This window comes from Dipodomys merriami, unplaced genomic scaffold, assembly GCF_024711535.1.
Source record: "Dipodomys merriami isolate MVZ:Mamm:240054 unplaced genomic scaffold, mDipMer1.0.p SCAF_12, whole genome shotgun sequence".
In the NCBI taxonomy this organism is placed as follows: Eukaryota; Metazoa; Chordata; class Mammalia; order Rodentia; family Heteromyidae; genus Dipodomys; species Dipodomys merriami.
This window is the reverse complement of record NW_027202493.1, coordinates 18,053,642-18,075,112: the sequence shown is the minus strand read 5'-3', so window position 1 is coordinate 18,075,112 and position 21,471 is coordinate 18,053,642. Positions and strand designations below refer to the sequence as shown.

The 21,471-nt window shown below is 40.1% G+C and overlaps 1 protein-coding gene across 5 annotated transcripts in view; it reads left to right on the top strand.

The window, feature by feature from the left end:
- Mtmr7 (myotubularin related protein 7) overlaps window positions 1-21,471 on the top strand; it is an 83,919-nt gene that overhangs the window by 37,543 nt on the left and 24,905 nt on the right. For all 5 annotated transcript variants that reach the window (XR_011370763.1, XM_070016305.1, XM_070016307.1 and 2 more), the window contains 2 exons: window positions 9,453-9,581; window positions 15,367-15,501. Coding sequence is in view for 4 of the 5 variants with exons in the window: in XM_070016305.1 (XP_069872406.1) it covers window positions 9,453-9,581; window positions 15,367-15,501 (264 nt within the window). In the remaining variant the exon portion in view is untranslated. The remainder of the gene's footprint in view (window positions 1-9,452; window positions 9,582-15,366; window positions 15,502-21,471) is intronic.

Sequence of the window (21,471 nt, the reverse complement as noted above, 5' to 3'; positions counted from 1 at the left end):
CTGGTTGGTAGACCTGTCCTTTGGTGAGAGTGGTGTGTTAAAGTCTCCTAGTATTATCGTATTGGGATCTATTTTATTCTGTAAGTTTGAGAGCATTTGTTTGACATATCTAGGTGCACCAATATTTGGGGCATATAAGTTGATGATGGTTATATCCTCCTCTTGGATTGTTCCCTTTATTAATATGTAGTGTCCGTCCTTGTCTTTCTGTACTGATTTTAATGAAAAGTTTATTTTGTCAGATATCAGGATAGCTACACCTGCTTTCTTACTGGGGGCGTTTGATTGGTAGATCCTTTTCCACCCCTTCACTCTGAGTTTGTTTGTATGTTTGGCTGAGAGGTGGGTCTCCTGAAGGCAACAGATGGATGGGTCTTGTTTTCTTATCCAGTCCTCAGTTCGTTTTCTTTTAATTGGCGAATTCAGCCCATTTATATTAAGAGAAAGTATAGAGAGATGCATTGTTGTCCCTGCCATTCCGTTTTCCTAAGTTTTTCTTTTTTCCTTTCCTCCTGTGCTTGCTCAGTTAGACTTTGAGTAATGCCTGTTTGGGGCAGGCCCCAGTTCCTGGCTGCTTTCTTCAGGTTGTGTCCCCCCTCTTAGAATTCTTTGTAATGCTGGCTTAATGTTTATGAATTCATTTAGTTTTTCTTTGCTATTAAAAGTTTTCAGTTCTCCATCAAATGTGAATGCTAGCTTTGCCGGGTAGATCAGTCTGGGTTGGCAGTTATTGGCTCTCAGGGCTCGTATGGTGCTTTCCCAGGCTTTTCTTGCATTCATTGTTTGTGTGGAGAGATCTGCAGTAATTCTTATTTTTTTCCCATTGTAGTATAGCTCCTTCTTCATTTTTGCTGCATGCAGGATTGTTTCCTTATTATTCAGATCTATCATTTTTACTATAATGTGTCTAGAAGTGTTTCTCCTGGGGTCTTGCTTGTTGGGTGTTCGATAAGCTTTTGTGATGTAGTTAAGATGGTCGTTTTTGAGGTGGGGAAAATTTTCATTGATTATCTTGTTAAATAGGTGTTGCATTCCCTTGCTCTGGAATTCCTCACCTTCGTCCACTCCAATTATGCGAAGGTTAAATTTTTTAGCATTATCTGCTTGCTCTTGAATATCCCTTTGGTTTAATTTGAGTAATTTTTCCATATCTGTCACTTTTTGGTCCAGTTGGTGTATTCTGTCTTCTGTATCTGACACTCGACCTTCCATTTCATTCACTCTGTTGACAGTGGCTTCTATTGTGGTTTGCATGGAGGAAATGGATCCCTTTATGGATTCAATGTTGGTTCTCAGAGTACTGATCTCACCTCTCAATGAGGTATGCATTACCTCTAATTTGGCGTTTATCTCACTTCTTATTGAGGTTTGTGCAGCTTCTATTTTTGCATGCATCTCTTGTTTGATACCCTGTATCTCTTTGGATAGTTCATCCTTGTGCTCTTTCAATTTCTGATAAATTTCTCGCTTTATTTCTTGAGTCATTGCCTCCAGCAACCCTTGGAAGTAGCCTTTGTCTTCCATTCCTGCTTTGCTCCCACTGGGGCTCTCCCCTGTGTGGCTGCTGGCTTTTGGGGTGAGCTTGCTGTCCTGGGTGGTAGTAAACCTTGTGATTTTTCTCTGTGATTTTCGCATGGAGGTTCAGGAGACTGCTCTTCAATTTTGTTTTGGTGTGTCTGTCTTTGCTTGGTTGCTGATTCTGTATTGGTAGAGAGAGTCTGTGCCTGATCTGGGTTCTGTTGGGAGCCTATTTCCAGCTGCTATTCTGACTTACTTAGGATTCTCAGCTCTCTGCTGTAGATTGCTGACAGTTCCTGCCTTTGGAAGGGTTGAGCAGCCTAGACTGCTTGTGTTTGCTCCTACGGGTGCTCTTGTGAAGAACAGATGCTCTGGATGCACTCTCCCAAATGCTGGAGTCTGCTATGGGCTCCTGATGTGTTTTTGTTTATTTGTTTTGGGCTGGTTGTGGGCTTGAACTCTAGGTTTGGGTGCTGTCCCTCAGCTTTTTCAGCTCAAGGCTGGCACCCTACCGTTTGAGCCACAGCACCACTTCTGACCCTTTTTGCTTTTGTGATGCTGAGGAATCAGATGCAGGGCCTCATACATCCAAGACTATCACTCTATTGCTGAGCCGCCTTAACAGTCTGAGCTCCTGCTTACTATCAGGTGCTGGCAGCCTGTGTTGCCCAATTCCCAGTCTAGGGTATATGGGTGGAGTTTTGGTGGGGTTTGGGCTTCTCTTGTCCTGGGCCTCCAGGTCTTTTGTTGTCACAGGCGTGCTTCCCGGGGGAGTGTTGTTTCCTGGTTTTCTCCCCTCTGTTGAGGCGTATGCTCAGCTTTTTACTTCAATTGGGAGGAGTTGGTTGTGTTGTTCAGGCGCCGGATCCCCGGGCTTGGTTCCGGCCCCAGCCTGGAGCGCGCTTGTTAGGCCTGTGCTGATGTGTATACCCCCTAGGTTATACAGCCTGGGGGACACAGTTCAAATTTCTTCTACTGTTGGTAGTCTTGACCCAGGGGCGCTGTTCCTGGCTTGGGCATTTAAGCTCCCTTCCAGGGGTGCTCTTGCTCTAGCCTGGCCAGCTGAGTGTGCTCCACGGGCTGGTGGAGCTCTCAAACAGTTCCCAGTTTTAGTGGGTCCTGTGGTCCGGGTGCTGGGGTAGGGAGTCTAGGTCAGGGTCTGGGGATTCCCTCCAGCTCTGGTCTCCCTTGAGGGATACACTTCCCCTGTGGGGTACTCACCCTGGAGCTGGTTGTTTCTGTGTGGTGTAGGTCGTCAGTTGTTGTTGCAATCCGGGCTGGGTTGGGCGGTGGTGGCTCTGTGTGATTCTTTTCTGTCTCTGCCTCTGTCGAAGCTGTTGGGTCAAGAGTGTCCACGCTCAGGCAGCTTCTTCTCGGTACCTCTGGGGCCCAAGTGACCCCGCCAGGTTGTTGCGATCGTGATCGGGCGGGCGGGTGGTCTGCAGACAGGACCCTTTGTCGCGCAGAGCCGCTTTGGCGGGATGGAACCTCTCTGCTCGGGTGGAGAGTGCTGGATCGTTGCGATCGCGATCAGGCGGGCCGGGTGGTCTGCCGCAGGTCCTTTTGTCACTCTGCTGATGCCGAGCGGATTTGGCGGGATGGAGCCTCTCTGCTCGGGTGGAGAGTGAGGGGTGGGGGTGGGATCCTCGTGGAGACTCCCGGCTGGTAGGTTTCTCTGTTCCTGGCGATCTGCTGTTCTGCAAACCAGTACCTGATGTTCTGAAAGTGGCCCCCTGTGTCTCTGCTGTTTCTCTGGGGCTCCCACAGCCCCTGCCGGGCCGGCTGGCCGGCGGCTTGGCGCGCTGCCGCGCGGCCAGTAAAGGTTGGGGGAGGGGTCTTCGCTTTTCTCTGTTTTGAAATTCTTTTCCTCTTTCTTTTTTGTTATTCTCCGCCTCTGGTTTTTCTCTGAGTGTTCGTCTTTTTGTTGTTGTCGGTCTCTTGGGGAGATTAAGCGTTGGAACTCGAACTCTCTTTTTGGTTGGAGAGCGCTGTGGCGTTTCCCTACTGCCCCGTCGCCATCTTGGTCCCCCTTTCCAAGTGTCAGTCTTTTAAGGAAAAATATAACACATACTTGGGCAAGGAAGAAAATGAAGCTGAGCTACGTGTAGTAGAATAATATGTTTTTGGAAGTATAGGTTCTTTTCATTTTTACAACATTTTCCTCTACAATTGGCACTACAAACATGACTCATGTACAGTCACCAATGTCCCTAAGTTGTAGACTGAAAGAATGTGTGTTACTCAGTATTTCTTTTCAAAAGTGACACATAGCAAAACAAAGCTGTTTAACAAGCTGTTGGGGGGAAAAAAGGGTAAAAACCTAGGGGATTTTATAATTTTGTAAATGTTGTTGAAATAGGGGGAAAGATGATATATACTTATTCCTTAACAGTTTAGAAATAGAATAGAGACTGTGTTCTTTCAGAAAATTTCCTAACTAGTAGTTCATTGAAAGAGTTTCATCCTAATCCATTTCTTGTGTTTTTAATTTCATGGTTAAGAAAATGTGTACTTTCCCCTCCTTTGCTTTAAAAGTTATTTTGTGCTTTTTGTAAATCCTTTGAGTTAGGTGGGGCAAATGACATCATGTATTGGAGAAGAAATAATTTCCTGTGCTAGCAATTACATCAGATATTGTGTATGAAAGTTTAATCTCAAAACCAGCCCTACTTAAGAAATGTATGCATTATCCTGCCCATGTAATTGTAGCCCCTCTGTACAGTATGTTCTCAAATAAAATAAAATAATATTAAAAAAAAAACCAGCCCTACTATTTTCTCTTTGGTGGTCTTGGTTAGGCTTATTATTATTATTATTATTATTATTATTATTATTATTATTATTATTGTCATCTCTATTATCATTACAACCTTCTTTATGATACTTGCTTTTTTTATCATTCATTCTTTTTTTATTGTGAAAATACTGTACAGAGGGGTTACAATTACATGGGCAAGATGATGAGTACATTTCTTTTTTTTTTTGTGAACATACTATACTGAGGCGTTACAATTACATGGGTAAGATAATGAGTACATTTCCTATCAAGCATTGTAGCCTCCTCCTTTGTTTACCTTCCACATACCTTCCCAGCCTCCCCCCGCCCCCCCCAATCCTCCCCCCCACCACCAAAGCTGTAAAATTCGTTTTCGACATGACTACTTGTACTTCTCATTGCTGCAACGGGTCCACCTGTATCCTTATTTAAATGACTTGTTTTTCCCCTTCCCCTCCACAAATTATACCGACATCAAATACAGTGAAAGCAGGGGTTATACTGTGGGGGAGGGACATACAAAGCAACAAAGAAATAATCTTATAAATGCGTTAGAAACAAATGCATGAAAGAAAAAAACATTTAAATACATATCTTAAGGTTCATTTTCCTAACATCACCTTATCTGACCTTTTCTGCTTGACTCATACATATACTAGATATTGCAAATAAGGGAAACCATGAGACCTATGTTTCTTTGGGCCTGGCTTACTTCACTTAATATAATTTTTTCCAAGTCTTTCCATTTCCTAGCAAATGGGGCAATCTCATTCTTTCTGATGGAGGCATAGAATTCCATTGTGTATATATACCACATTTTCTTGATCCATTCATCTACTGAGGGGCATCTGGGTTGGTTCCATATCTTAGCTATGAAGAAATGCTCAACCTCCCTAGCCATAAAAGAAATGAAAATCAAAACAACATTGAGATACCACCTCACCCCAGTTAGAATGGCAAAAATCAAGAACTCTAATAACAACAGATGCTGGAGGGGATGTGGACAGAATGGAACCTTATTTAATTGTTGGTGGGAGTGTAAACTTGTTCAACCACTTTGGAAAGTAGTATGAAGGTTCCTCAAAAGACTCCACATAGAGCTCCCCTATGACCCAGCAATCCCACTTTTGGGCATTTACCCAAATGTTTAGAAACAAGACCACACTAAAGCTACCAGCACAGCTATGTTTATTGCAGCATTATTTACCATAGCTAAGATATGGAAATAATCTTTATTTAAAAGAAAACAGTTTATATATTTTGCTAAGTTTTTTAATTGAACTCTCATGGAGTAAATCTTAACCCATACTAGTCATTTTATAAAAGCTTATTTACTTCAGTTCTTTATGGCACACAATGTATGTGTTATATGTAACATTTTTATTATATATTTTGTATTAATATATTACTAATATGTGTATATCATTTTATTTACAAATAATTTATGAATTATTTATCAATAAATTATGAGGTTCACATCATTTTATTCCTCATTCATCATAAATTTTTAATATAAATTTTAGGTCCAAAATGTTTAAGAAGAAAATTTTGATGTAGATATATCTTAGTTCCTGAAGACAAACTCTTACTCCACAGTGTATGACTTAGTGTTCTTCAATAAGTAAAGGTCTTACCAATATCTCTTGTATGAATAATACTCTACAATGATAAATACATTTTCTGGCAGTTTATAGCTACCTCAACAAAGACTCATTCTTCTGGGATTGTGAAAAAAAAAAAACAGAACAGTAAATACTAAGATCGTTTTTTTACCCCAGTGAATATAAAATTTGTCATCTTCATTTTAAGTGTATAGTTTAATAATACCATCGTCAATTTTTTTGCTCAATTTTTACACAGTTTTTTTTAATTGTGTAGCTGTATTCATTAAAAAGAAAACAACATGCTAGGCGCAGGTAGCTCATGCCTATAATCCTAACTACTTAGGAGGCTGAGATCTGAGGATTGCAGTTCAAAGCCAACCTGGGCAGAAAAGTCCATGAGACTCTTACTGCCAATAAACCACCAGAAAACCAGAAGTGGAACTGTGGCTCAAGTGGTAGAGAGCCTGCTTTGAGCTGAAGAGCTGAGGCACAGCACCCAGGCCCAGAGTTCAAGCTGACAAAAAAAGAAAAAAAGAAAAGGAGAGAGAGAGAGAGAGAGAGAGAGAGAGAGAGAGAGAGAGAGAGAGAGAGAGAGAGAGAGAGAAAAGAAAGAAAGAAAGAAAAAGAAAGAAAGAAAGAAAGAGGGAGGGAAGGAAGGAAGGAAGGAAGGAAGGAAGGAAGGAAGGAAGGAAGGAAGAAAAGAAACAGAATACACAACTCCCTTTGAGCCAGGCACTGGTGGCTCACACCTATAGCCTAACTTCTCAGGAAGCTGAGATCTGAGAATCTCAGTTCAAAGCCAGCCTGGGCAAGGAAGTCTATGAGACTCTTATCACCAATTAACCACCAGAAAACTAGAAGTAGAGCTGTGGCTCAAAGTGGTAGAGCTCTAGCCTACTTGAACAAAAGAGTTCAGCGACAGGGTCCAGGCTCTGAGTTCAAGCTCTACAACCACCACAACCAACAACAAAACAAAACAAAACGAAACAAAACTTCCTTATTTCCTACTCACTTACATCACTTTTTGTTTAACTTCTTAGTTAATGGACAATCTGGTTGTTTTTCTCTCTTGGCTTTTATGAACACAATTATAGAAATACCTCTTTGAGACTCTGATTTCAATTTTGGCTATTTACCCAGAGGCAGGATACTAGAGTAAAATTTTATTTTTTTGTTGTTGTTGGTCATGGGGCCTGAACTCTGGGCCTAGGCACTGTCCCTCAGCTCTTCAGCTCAAGGCTAGTGTTCTACCACTTGAGCCACACAGCATCACTTCTGGCTTTTTCTCTTATGTGGCGCTGAGGCATTGAACCCAGGGCCTCATGCATATAGGGCAAGCACTCTACCACTGGAGCTACTTTCCCAGCCCAGTATTCCATTTTTAAATGTTTGAGGAGACATTTTCTGTAATCATTACACTGTTTTACAGCCCCCACCAACAGTGCCCAGGACTTGTACTTCCTATGCATTTTTGTCAGTACTTACTGTAAGATAATCTTTTGTAATTTTTATTTTAATTTCACTAATGACTAGTGCTATCGCACATTTTCCTCTGCATGTTGGCTGTTTATCTATTTGAAGACTTGTCAGTTTAAATTCTTTTCCCATTTTTAATGTGATTTTGTTATTGAGTTGTAAGAATTCTTTACATATTCTGAATAATAACACCATAGAAAATACATGATTTGCAAAGATTTTCTCTCATTGTATAGGATGTCTTTACATTCTTTTGATTGTGTCCTTTGACACATGAAAGTTTAAGTTTGATGCTGTATAGATGGTCTTGTTTTTCTTTTATCACTTATGCTTTTGATATCATGAAAAAAACAATGCCAAATCAGCTGTTGTAAAGCATTTTCCCTTACATATGTTTACAGAATGTGCATCATTTGGGATCTTATATTTAGTTCTTTAATCCATTTTAAGTAATTTTGTTATATGATATATAAGGGTCAACCTTCATTTTTATTTTTTGCATGCATATAGATATCCAGTTTTTCTAGCACCATTTGTTACTAGGTGATGAAGGAAGAGATAATCCTTTCTGAGAATAGTCTTGGCATGCTTATTGAGGATCATTTGACCATATCCAGGATAGTTAATTTCTAGGTTCTCTATTCCATTGGTCTATGTCTCTGTCTTTATCCTAATACCACACTCTTTGATTACAGTAATGTATATGTGTCTTTGTGATACATTTTGAAATCATGAAGTATGAATCCTTATAAAATTTGTTTTGACTATGTAAAGACCTTGAGAATATGTATGAATTGTAGGATGAAGTTTTTCTATTTTTGCAAAAATTGGCTTTGAGATTTTTATAGGAATTTCTGTGAGTCTGTAGGTTGCTTTGAGTAGAATGGGCATCTTAACAGCATTGAATTTTCGAATCCATTAACCCCAAGTGTCCTTTCACTTATTCATGTTGCCTTCAATTTCTTTCTATTTTGTAGTTTACAGCATAGGAGTGTAATTTTTTTTTATTATTTTTCCTGTTGCAGGACTTGAACTCAGGGCCTGGTGCTGTCCCTGAGCTCTCTCACCAAGGCTAGCACATATTGGGCCTGTGAACAACTCCTTTATGGTACTTTATCTCCTGTTCCATGTTTCCCACAGTCCATTGACTAGAATGTGAAGGCAGGCAAGGGAGGGTGTTGTGACAAAGCAATTGATAAGAGCTTCGGAGTCTGAGATTGATAGAAGGAATAAATCAGAAAATATCCATGACAAAACACTTTGTAACCCATCATAGCCAAAAGAAATGACAGCAGTGGTAACACCTTTACTTGTTGATGTTGCTCGCAATGTATTTTGCCTCCACATCAGTCAGTCCGTCTTTCTGCGGTCTACTAGTGGCAGTGTCCTGTGCTTCAATGAGCAATGATTTATTTCCTGGAAGTCAGGCACTTGTCTAGGCACATCAAGAGAGTTCCTAGGTGTGTATAGCAATAGAGGAAATGCTTTACCTGAATGTCTTCTGTCCATCAGCTCTACCTGCATATGGCACTCTGCAAGACAGGATTGAAGGAAAAGAAAAACCTTCTACAAGAGAGATCTGGAAGCAGGGGTGATATTTGAGAAGACAGGGGCAGGAGTATCTAGGGAGGGCAGAGGAATGCACACAGAGTATGCCAGGGACACAGAGGAACCTGATGACTTCACTTCTGGCCTTACATTTTAGGAACACCTGTTATTTAGGAACATCCCCACCGTCAGGCTATCTTTGAATGTCAGGATGCAAAATGTGCAATTCTGATGAAAGGAAGGCTCAGATGTACCCGCCTGGCCTGGCATGAGGAACTGTGAAGAGAGGGGACAGTGCACAGGGTGTGATGCTCATGGGTTTCTTTCTTTCCCTCAGAACCATTTCATAGAATCAGCAATCCTTCATTTCTCTGAAGCCATTTCTGGATTCCTCAAAATAGATACCTCTGTAACTTGGTGAAGAAAACTTAATATGCAGCTACTACATATGTGAGCATGGAATTTCTGGTGACAAGTTTGCAAAACATGCCTTGAGTGCCTAAAAATATCTTTTCATTTTCTGGTAATAGGTTTGTGACTCCTATCCCACTGAAGTGTATGTTCCCAAATCAGCCACAGCACACATCATTGTGGGAAGTTCCAAATTCCGGAGTAGACGGCGATTTCCCGCCCTTTCTTACTACTATAAAGATAACCATGTAAGTCTCCAGACATGCCTTTGTTTTATGCTTTTCTTTACTTGTTTTTATCATACATGGCCATTTTTAGTTGCCTTGTGACCTGGTGCGTGTATGCTTGAATAATCATTATTCTTTCCGGACAGAATCTCATATAGCTTAAATTGGCCTAAACTTAAGTCTGACATCAAACTTGAGATTCTCCTGACTCAGCCTCCATAATGCTGGGATTACAGGTATTTGAATTCTCTTAAAGGTTTTTGGATGTCCCTAGGTATGCTATGACAGCTTTGCCTCTTGTAGAAGTTGGCTTCCATAGTTATTTGACAATAAAGTAATGGTGTAGGCTCAGACAATAACTGAAGTTAATCAACCATGTAATACTGTCATCTTCCACCCTTTCAGGAGGGCACTCTGCCTATTCCCGGAGGACCTTTTGTATGCCTGTTTCAGAAAGGCTCTGAAGCCCATAAAACATTCTTTTTCCTCTTTCTCTTTTCTCTTCCCACCTTGCTCCTTCCCCTTCCTCTTCTTCTTAGTCTTCCTTTTCTTCTCTCTCCCCTCTCCCGTCTCTTTCTTCTCTCTCCTCTCTTTCTCTCTCTCCCTCATCTGCTTTGTTTATTTGCAATACTAGGGTTTGAGCTTGGCCTTGCACTTGGGGGCCGGTGCTATACTGCTTGAATCACAGTCTCAGCCCTTTTTGCTTTTGCTATTTTTTTTTGGATAAAGTCCAAAAACAATATTTTTGGAAGGAGTTCTCACTTGACTTTTTGTCTTTGCTGTCTTGTAATTGTGATCCACCCAAGTAGCTGAGATTATAGATGGGATCTGAGTAGCTGGTATCACAAGCCATACCTGTTCTTCACTAGGCTGAACTGCACAGCAACCAATTATAGTATAGAATAAATTATTTTCTGCATAAACGATTTTAGGTCTTTAAAGGTGTAAAAGAGAGATGTCTTCCTAAGCACTGCTACCTGGTCTAGTTACCCAGGGAAATACATAATATGCATGAGCACTCACCCACTCTAAAATCTATTTTGTAGTGGAATAAGGATCAAATTTGTGTCTTGTTATAATGTTATATTTTAATACCTAGTTTGATTCTTACAAATGCGTCTAATTAGACAAGGACTTCTCATAAAGGGAAGCATTATCACTGAGAGTGTTTTTCTGTACTTACATGGAATACCAAAGTAGTTTTCCATGTGTTCATTGCTCATCAGAACCCATCCTTAGCACAAGCTATCTTCCATAAAAGCAAACAGGTACAAATTCCATAAATGTGCTGACTTTTTTTCTTTCCTTTGGTGATTTGAGATATTTTAGGGGTAAGTGTATTTTTTTTCTACCCCAGTAGAAATTAGGCTCATGAATAAGAATATAGATCACATCTTAAAGTTAAACTTGTAGCTCCAATGTATCAACCAAAGAACACAGTATATTTTGATATCATATCATTTTATGATATCTGAGGTCTTACTGAGCATTATTTGCTATATAAATGCCTCTGCTGAGGGTACATAAGTTCATTTGGATCATCTGTCACTGTGCATGGGGTTAGAATCATGTCCTGTTCATCTGTTGGTGCGTTAGATGGCTGCCAGCACAGACACCTGACCCTGTTTATTACTCACATACACTCACTGCTCAGGAGAGGAGGACGTCATGTGCCACAAAGAGTCTTATAGGGTTGTAGTGGAGAAACAGGGTGACCAAGCCAGAGGCTGGGACAGGCAGGAACTGAAACCCCATACTCAGGAGAGCAGGAGATGCCCTGTGTGTTAGATAAGGGACATTGTTTAATGAGGAAACCTCACTAGAAGAAGATTGTGGAGAGTAACATATATTGTGGCCTCAGTTTTAAGAGATGTCAGAGAAACCATAATATTAATTTGAGGCCTACACCAAACATGAATTGTTTGGAGCCAGTTGGAATCTAACAACTACACACCACAGAGATGTGTAGATATCCCTTGAGTACAGAATTCTGGGTATGTTTGTAATAGAGACCACTTAGAGATGTTTTACCCTTTGTTCTTAATTATTGTGATACAGTTTTTGTTTTTTTGTTTTTTTTGGGTCCGGTTGTGGAGCCTGAGCTCTGGGCCTAGGCGCTGTCCCTCAGCTCTTCAGCTCAAGGCTAGCGCTCTACCACTTGAGCCACAGCGCCACTTCTGGCTTTTTTCGTTTTGCTTATGTGGTGCTAAGGAATTGAACCCAGGGCTTCAGGCATGCAAGGCAAGCACTCTACCACTGAGCCACCTTCCCAGCCCTGTGATACAATTTTAAAAGAAGTTATTTTACTTTAGATTGCCACAATGTGGTCTCCACAATTCACAGCACAAACTTCTTGAAGATTTCCCATGAGGCAGTTTTTCCTAAGAAGAATACAAACCTGTTCATGGTCATCACATATTGAAACTTCCTATGTGTTAGACACAGTTCTAGGAGTGTTACAGTGTTATATAACTTGTCACACCCTGTGATTTTAATATTACCTATTTTGTACATTAAATAAAAAGATCCAGAGAAAACATGTAAATTACCCAAGATTATATTGAATGAGAGTTAAACTACCAGCAATTCAAGCCAGATGATCTTGAATGCTGATTTTAGTGCTGTATCTGGCTATCTGACTTATTTCCTCCTGGGATGCTATATTATTTTAGTTAAGAATTCAAGATCAAGAACTACATTGTCTGGATTCTCAGTTAGTCTCAGTCTCCCCAGCTGTAAAGTAGTGTCTGCCACATAGCACTCAAGATGTGCTGGATATTATTTTGTGAATGTGCCAGTCTTGGGGCTTAAACTCAGGGCCTGGTCTCAGACCTTGAACTTTTTTGCTCAAAGCTAGTGCTCTACTACTTGAGCCACAGCTTCACTTCTGGTGTTTTTGGTGGTTAAATTGGAGATAAGTGTCTCATGGACTTTCTTGCTAGGAGCTGGATTTGAACACAGTTCTCAAATCTCAGCCACCTGAGTAGGTAGGTTTACAGGAGTGAGTCACTGATGTCCAACAAGAATATTTTAATTATCAATAGAATTGTGAATCAGAGACTCCTCTGGAAATGGGTTAGAATGTTAGGAACACTTTTAGGTACTGATGGTTCACTTCTGTAATCCTAGCTACTTAAGAGTCTCAGGTCTGGAGCATGGCAGTTCTAGGCCAGACTGGGAAGAAAAGTCTGCTAGATTCCATTTCAAAATAACTAGCTAAAAGCAAGGGTGGTAGAGTGGTAGAGTGTTAGTGTGTTAGTCAAGAAAACAAGCTTAGCAAGCTCAAGGCCTTAAGTTTAAATCTCAGTACCAAAAAACAACAAACAAAACAGAAATGTTACTAGATGACGGCTATACTCACTCAATAACCAAACTTTTACAGATACATATAGGGTTCACAAAAGTACTCAGAAACTACCTTACAGTCTCTTCAAAGCTGAGGTATATAAACGATCACTGAGTTGACAAAGAATTCCGTCAGAACACATCACAGGTATTAAGAAAATTGCAAAAATACCAAAATTTAGTCTGGTATATCCATTTTGCTGGGGTTTTTTTTTTGTGTGTGTGTAAATCTGTTCTGTCCTAACTCTTCATTTAAAGGTAGTTGCTGGGCTGGGCATGGTGGAAAACACCTGTAGTCTTCAGTATTTGGGAGGTAGAGCTAGGAGAATCATGGTCCAAGGGTAGCCTAGGCAAAAGAGCTGCAAAATAAATGAAAAGAACTAGGGATATGGCTCAAGTAGGCACTGAAATGAATCACCAATATCACTCACATAGACACACACACACACACACACACACACACAATTTATCTGCTTTCCTCTAGAAGGCAGTTAGTAACAGTTGTAGTCACTAATTCTCTTCATTTCATAATCAGAATCTCACTGGTTTAAAGAGTTTAGGTGAAAAGAATTTTCAAATTCTTTGCCTTTAAAGCTTCCACCCTCCTCTCTTCTGGTGGAATCTAGGAGATTGCCTGGTGGTATTTTGCTAACCCAGATAAAGTTCCCTAAAAAACCAACTCAGAACTATTTTTCTTTCCAGTCAGAATTCTCTCACAGCAGGGTGACAGATCCTGATTCCTTAAGGATCCAAAGAGTGTGACTCCAATGCAGGCTGGCTGTGGTAGTTTCCTGCTGTCCATTGGACACACCAACCTCTCACCAATCCCTGGTGACATGTCATCTTACTAATGGATCTTGCCCTGGCTCTGTGCCCTCTGCCATGTTCTGACTCTAGTCCCTTTTTCCCCTCCTCACTGTTCAAGACTTAGACAGCATCCCTTTACTTTGCCTCTCCTTTCCCATACACTGCCCTCCTGATTCCGAAGCAAGTCCAGTATCCTTGAACCATATCAGCCGTTGCCTATGTGAGGACAGAATAATACTAGAAGCGGTGTGGTCACTGTTCTAATGATTCTTACTTTTGAGCTAATGAGAAGTAAGCCCTTTTTCTCTAGTGAAGAGCACTGAAGCTTGTGTTTTCCTGGAGAAACCCAACCCTTTGCTGTGTTGTCATGGGCTGGGCTTTTAGGACAGGAGAGTTAGGGTTGATCTCAGAGGGAGTGGGCGATGATGAGAGATGACTGTTTGCACTGTTTTGTTCCTTAGCCTGCCCCGAGGCTGACCATTGCTATCTGCATCTTCTTACAGTAGAATAAGCCATCTCAGTTGTAGATTCTGAGTTAGTCATGTGTTTCATTCAGATTCATATTTACTTTTTAAGATACACTACCCCACGATATATAAGACTAAGCAGTCTCAGTATAAATTTCATTGAGTCATTCATATATTCCATTCATAGATTTATATTATTTTATAAACAGCCAAGTCCACAAAAAATACCATGAGTACATTCATTTTATAGTTTCAAGATTATCTGCAGTTGGTTACTAATCATTCAGGAAAAGCTGTATCAGCTAATGAGGCCATCTGTAGTCACCCCTTGGGGTCTGTGGAAGACTGGCTCTAGCATTCCCACCATGTACTGAATCCTGAGGATACTTAAGTCACTTACATATAAATGGCATAGCATTTCCATCTGCAACCTGCATACATCTTCCTGAGTACTTTCAATGGTCTCTACATTACTTCTGTATTATTTAAGAAATAATGATGAAAGGATCTAGGTTTTACTCTATAAATATTTGGCCACAGATGGTTGAATCCACCATTGGTTGAATCTGGAGAAGTAGGGCTTGCGAGTGCAAAAGGATGATTCCCCTGTGTTAGAATTATAGGATAGGGAAATCCCGAGATTGAATGCAATTGAGTCTGAAGAAATTCCTTGTTTCTCAACATGCCTAGTGCAGGTATATGTCTGATGTTTTCAGGCACCAAAGCTAGTAACCTGGACCTTGTGAAATTTTAACATGGAGAATTAGGATTGATGTTTTTAAATAGACTAGTTTTTAAATGATGATTAAAATATTTTTAATAATCTTGTTGTTAATAGCAACCTATAAGTTTGAGTAGTCATTTATTTTGTAGTTACACTTCTAGCAGGAAAATGAAAGAATATCAGGGAAAAGGAAAGTAGGTTATTTAAATGGCTACAGTTTCAAGAGGTGGATCTTATCTAAACATCTTCACACATTCCTAGTATTGTACAGAGTGTTTTGGTACTGCTTGCCCATGTAGTGGTTTCTTTGACCTGATTTGAAAATAAACAAACCTTGATTTCCACAGTTTTATCATATTTTCACAAGCTGGCATGGGGTGAACTAAAGTGCTCTGAGACCCCGAGGGTCTCTGCGGGGTGCAGTTGCCTAATGGTGCCATGTTGTTGTGCCCTTTCCCCACAGGCCTCCATCTGCCGTAGTAGCCAGCCCCTCTCTGGCTTCAGTGCCCGGTGCTTAGAAGACGAGCAGATGCTTCAGGCCATCAGGAAGGCCAATCCGGGAAGTGACTTCATTTATGTGGTGGACACGAGGCCTAAAGTAAGTGTCACCATTCGGAGGCATGTGAGGAAGCTGAAGTTAAGTCAGATCCTTTAGGTCCCCATCACTTGTTCTGATTGCTTCATCAGCAAAAGAACAGTTCCTTTTACTCCGTCAACACGTGGACTTCCTGCCTGAGTTCCTGAATGCCTGACTGTGTTGAGTCCCGTTCTGTTTCCTCTGCTCCTGGTTTACACTGGACACATGATGAATAAGTGCAGGTTAATATCAGAGACAACTCCCCTAATATATGCAGTTATCATCTAATTTGTTTTTAAAACATGTCTTTCTGCTCTGACAGCATGAGATTGACTCTGGAGCTTGAACTCTTCAATTGTTGTGACATATGCAGCTATACTTTTTCCAATTTTACTTGTAGTGATCCTATACTTATAATTGAAAAGATCTACAAAACATCATGTTAAGTTAAAAATGAAGCAAGCTACAAACTAAGATGCATACTATGTTTATGGGTTTTTTTTGGAAAAAAACTACAGGCATATAAAAATATATAGAAAAAAGGTCTGGAAGGATAAGCCCTAAGCCATTAAAGTACCATGGAGAAGAGAAAAGGATTAGAGGAGGTTTAGAACTTTCTACTTGTCTATTTTTTGGCAACATATCATAATTACCTATGTATTAATTTTCTAATTTATGAAAGCATCTAGTTGGAAATAATAGTAGTCACCAAGAGGTAAGCAATGTACCTCAAATTCAGCCTTAGTTTTGTTTAAGCAGACTCAGTGTTGGGTGCAATACAATTGCCAATTTTGTTCCTTAGACTCAATTTTTTTTTGAAAGCAATAAGCAAATGGAGCTCTCGGAGTGGAGTGCTAGTGAAAACTTGGAATCAAGTGGTAAAGCACCAGCTATGAAAAACCTAAGAGAGAGCATTCTGGCCCTGAGTTCAAGCCCTAGAACCAATATAAAAACAAAAACAAAGCAAACATAAAAAACAAAAAAAACCCAAACCCCAAAAAACCCTGAAAAAAAATAACTGAAAAGAGAGATGAAGGAAGGGAGAGCCAAAGAGAGGGAGAAGACAGAATGAAATGTCCTTCTTCAACATATCTGGCATTGTAATCTCTAGCCAGTCATGAAAATATAACTGGGTATATGAATGATGCCATGTAAAAACGTGTATGAATAACTTCATTATTAATAATAACAAAACAGAATAACTGAGTGTTCAGCTTAGAATAGAGTATTGTGGTCTATCCATTCAGTGGAACATTATTCAAGTATAAAAAGAAACGAGGTACTGATACAAAGTATAATATGGCTGATGATTGAAAATGTTATGCTAGGGTTGGGAAGGTGGCTCAGTGGTAGAGCGCTTGCCTTGCATGCTTGAGGCCCTGGGTTCGATTCCTCAGCAGCACATAAGCAGAAAAAGCCAGAAGTGGCACTGTGGCCCAAGTAGTAGAGCGCTAGCCTTGAGCTGAAGAGCTGAGGGACAGCGCCCAGGCCCAGAGTTCAAACCCCATGACTGACAAAAAAAGAAAGAAAGAAAGAAAGAAAATGTTATGCTAAGTGAAAGAAGGCAGTCACAGAAGACTCTCATTGCAAGATTCCTTTTATCTGAAATGTCAGGAATAGGCAAATTAATAAGGAAAGACACTGTTGCCTAGGGCTGATGGCTGTTAATGAATAGGAGATTTCTCTTTAGAATAATGCAGATGTTCTAAATGTTGAAAATGAACTTTACAACTTTGGGGGGGGGAGTTGGGGAGGTGGGGAGGAAAGGGATAGTAAGGGAAAAATAAAGGAGGGTGTAACCATGCTCGATAGGAAATGGACTCATTACCTTGCTCATGTAACTGTAACCCCTCTGTACAATATCTTTACAATAAAAAATATATATTAAGAAAAAAACAAGAAAACATTATGGTGAGAGTTGTAAAATTACATGAATATTCGAAATTCTGCATCATTGAATTGTATCTTTTAAATGAGTGAGGTGGACAATATGTGAATTATGTCAGTGTAACAATTATTCATGTTTTTTTGTAATTTTTGTAATGTCTGTCAATGTATTCATGTTATTTTCCAATAACATGAATAAATAAGAAGAATTAGAAAGTGAAATAATAGGATCAAATATTGGAGTTACTTAGATTATATACCACAGTTATTTATAGACATGGTCTACTTTGGTAGGTGGAATGAGAAATAATGAGACTGGGTGCTATCTTCGTGTAGCTCCTTAGAACCTGATAATGTACTGTTTCTCTGAGCCTCATTTCACCAAATTCTGTGATTAGTACATTAGACCACTTAATCTGCTGTTTTTGCAGTGTAGTATCAGTGTCCTATTGACACGGAATTGACCTCAGAATAGTCCTGTCTGTTCTGACCACAGCATGTTGTGGGGAAAGTGGCCTGAGTAGTTAGGATTGAGTTCACTCTTAGATGTCACTCAGTGAATCAGCCATGAAGAATGACAGTGACATATGATGGGTAGGTCACATTTGCATTCTAACAGATTATATAGCATGGGTCCCTTTCTTTTAAATAAAATTTCAAAGCACAGTACACAGATACAAGCTTCAAATCAGAAACAAAAGCAGCTTCTCTGCTTGACTGTATTCACTTGCAAGAAATCTACTGTCCCTGTTCTCTTTCAACTTGACCTTTGCTTTTGGCTTGCATTTTAACCTCTTCCTTAGAACTGCCTTTGCTCGTCTTCCTGTGTCTTTTGTATAATTAAAATTGAGCTGCTTTGAATTTCCTAGTAGTTGCAGATAATGGACTGAATGCCTGCTTCTTAGATACACTAGAGATGAGAGATGAAAAGAAAAGACAGAGCCTTTATCAAGTAGAGACTAGAAAGTCTTTTTTTTTTTTTTCCTATCCTGCTTTTCCAGCTTTAAATGCAGGCACACAGTCTGGTGCTAATTTAAGAGCTAGTAATGCAAGTTTGTACTATGTTATATAAGCCTTCCCTAGAATGTAACAGCTGTAAGGCCAGGCATATTCCAGATTTAAAACAAATTAATCAAAGGATTTGATCTGCAGTGTATATTTAGCACTCCGTGTGTTTACTTTCAGCAATAAGTAGTTTGACGCTGGTGCATTAAAGAAAATTGACGACTCTAATGCTTATCCATGCACATGCACTTCACGTGATTTTTAAACTGTTTGCCTCCAGCTTTCATTCTATTGTATCTATTGTATCTATTGATTTATGTCCCAGAGTGTGTTAGACTTCTTCGGTAGCCAGGACACTGAGCTGATGTTTGCTGCAGAACTGTAGACCATAGCACATGGTCACTTTCCAGGTTTGTTCACAGGTTTAATTAAAAGAGAAGGCTTGGGAGGGAGACCTTGTCATTCAAGCAAGGCTCAAACATTTGTTTGATGAAAGCTTAGTAAATTTTCCTGACACTGCAGTAATAGCAGACAAAAAATGGTGTGGTTCTCACACATGTACAGTATTGAATATGTGTTCAAAAACGATGTCCTTGAGGTCACATATTACTGCTAGAGTTTGGTGCTTTAAGAAAACACATTTAAAAAAAGTATAACTTTTGTTGAATTGTAGGTTGAGGAGTAGCTCATTTTTATCTCAACCTTGTTCATGAATTTATCACATGTTCTGGAAACTTGCTGAGCTTTCAAAAATGCCAGGTGCTTTCTCTTTTAAATCTTACAAGAATCCTGCAGATTAGGCTTTCTTCCTTTCTTAAGATTAAAGAGATTACATAATACACCCAACACCACACAGTTCAGGGCAGATACCAGATTCAGAGATAGGTCTATCTGACTCCAGAGCCAATGTTCTTTGTGTTTGACCATGGTGGTTTTTCTGTTTGCAAAGACAATCTCCAGTGAAACCTTATCCACACTTGAAGGATCATGAGGGTTACCATGGCTGAGTTGAGTGCAGTCCCAGTGAAGTTAGAGGTGCAAAATCTCAAGGACCAACCGTGAGTTCATCTAGAATCAAGCCAGGGCCAGAGGAGCTGTGAAGAAGTGTTGAACCATGAAAAGAAGGAACAAGGTTAAAACAGACACCTGGTCTGTGTTGATGTTCAGCCTTTTGTTCTTGTTCCCTTGCCAAAGATTTGCTTCATAGCTGTGGTCTCTGATTTCATCATGTCAGTGATTTTTTTTTCATTATGTAATAGGATGTCACATGAGGTGTTTTCCTCTTTCTCTGGAACTGATGATGAGGTAGTATCTACTCATTGAATCCTGGAAAGGTATCTCTAAGAAATACAGGTGTGAAGATTATGGGCGACTGCAAGAACAGAGGCTAGGATCCAATTTTCGAGTTCAGTGTAAGAAGTTAATTGGTGCCTGCCGTTGTGGTAATGTGCAGACGAAAGCTGATAGGAAGGTAGCAGCCTGTATAGTGGCAGTAGAGAAATCTGCATGCCTGCTCAAGTATGGGGGAAATTTCTCTGGGTCAGACTGGACCTAAACCAACTTGCTAGACCCTTTTTAAAAATATGTTTTTTATTATAAAAATACTGTACAGAGGGATTACAGTTCATGAGTAAGGTAATGAGTACTTTTCCTATGGAGCATTATTACCTCCTCCTTTGTTTTTCCCCTACCATCCCTTCCCTCCCTGCCCCCACCCCCACCCCCACTCCCACCAACATTGTAAAGTTCGTTATCAACATAGTGTCTTGTACATCTCATTGTTACAGTGGGTCATCCTGCATCCTTATTTCAGCATCTTGTTATTTCCTTTCCCCTCCTCAAATTAGAAAAAATGTATATACAAGATGCAGGGTACCAGAATCAAATACAGTGAAGACAGGAGTGCTACCTTGGGGGAAGAACATGCAAAAGAAACAAAAAAATCACATAGTACATTATAAATACATTAAAAAAACAATTTGCTAGACCTTTTCTAAGAGGGCTTGTACAATGGGAATGTACTGTATGAACCATGTATACTGGAAGTGTACTGTGACTGTAGAGTGTATACTATAATGCCAGGGAAGCCCAGAAGATTGGAATAGGCTCATGCCAAGGTGGCTGTTCCATGTCAGTGAAATGTGTTCTTGCTACCTCCAAGAACCCTTATATAGAGGCTTTAGGAGATTCAGCGATTGGACACTTATGTCCCAAAGGCAAAGATACTCATTACTATTAACTAGAAAGCAGTGAACACTAATAGAGAGTGTCACATTAGAGCTTCAAGGTTGTACTTTGTCTAGTTTTGCAAAGAACTATTTACCTTCCCTTCTTTCTCTTCTGTCCCTCCTCACTCTATACACAGATGAGCCTTGGAGAAAGAGAGAATGGAAGAAGTCCCTGAACAAATCACTCACGGTCTTAAACAGGCTGTAATGGGCAAGAGATCATTTTTCATCATATATAGGTTGAAATTTTAAATTAAACGGAATGGAGATTTCCCATCTGAACAGGATCCTAAAGTTCCTAAATCTGCCCAATGGAAAGGATAGGAAAGGAAGATTCTGATCAGCTCACTTATAGACAGTCTTTGCTAGGGATGAAGTCATCTTTTTTTTTTTTTGGTCAGTCGTGGGGCTTGAATTCTGGGCTTGAGCGCTGTCTCTGCGCTCTTCAGCTCAAGGCTAGCGCGCTACTGCTTGAGCCACAGTGCCACTTCTGGTTTTCTAGTGGTTTATTGGAGACAAGAGTCTCACTGACTTTCCTGCCCAGGCTTGCTTTGAACGGTGATCCTCAGATTTCAGCCTCCTGAGTAGCTAGGATTACCGGTGTGAGTCATCTTATATTTTCACAAATTAAGGCTCTTTGTTTAACAAATAAATGGGGAGAGAAAAGGACTGTTTGACAACCTGTATTAGGGTGTGGCTGGCCAAGACCTCCTTCTGCACAAAGGTCAACTTCTACCTTCTATCTTTCTCTTATCAAGTCAGGCTCTCACAGTTCAAGTATAAAATTTAACCAGTGAAATATTTTAAAAATTATCTGTGTATTATTTTTAAGTAGTTGTACAAAGGGGTTACCAGTCAACATGTCAGTTTA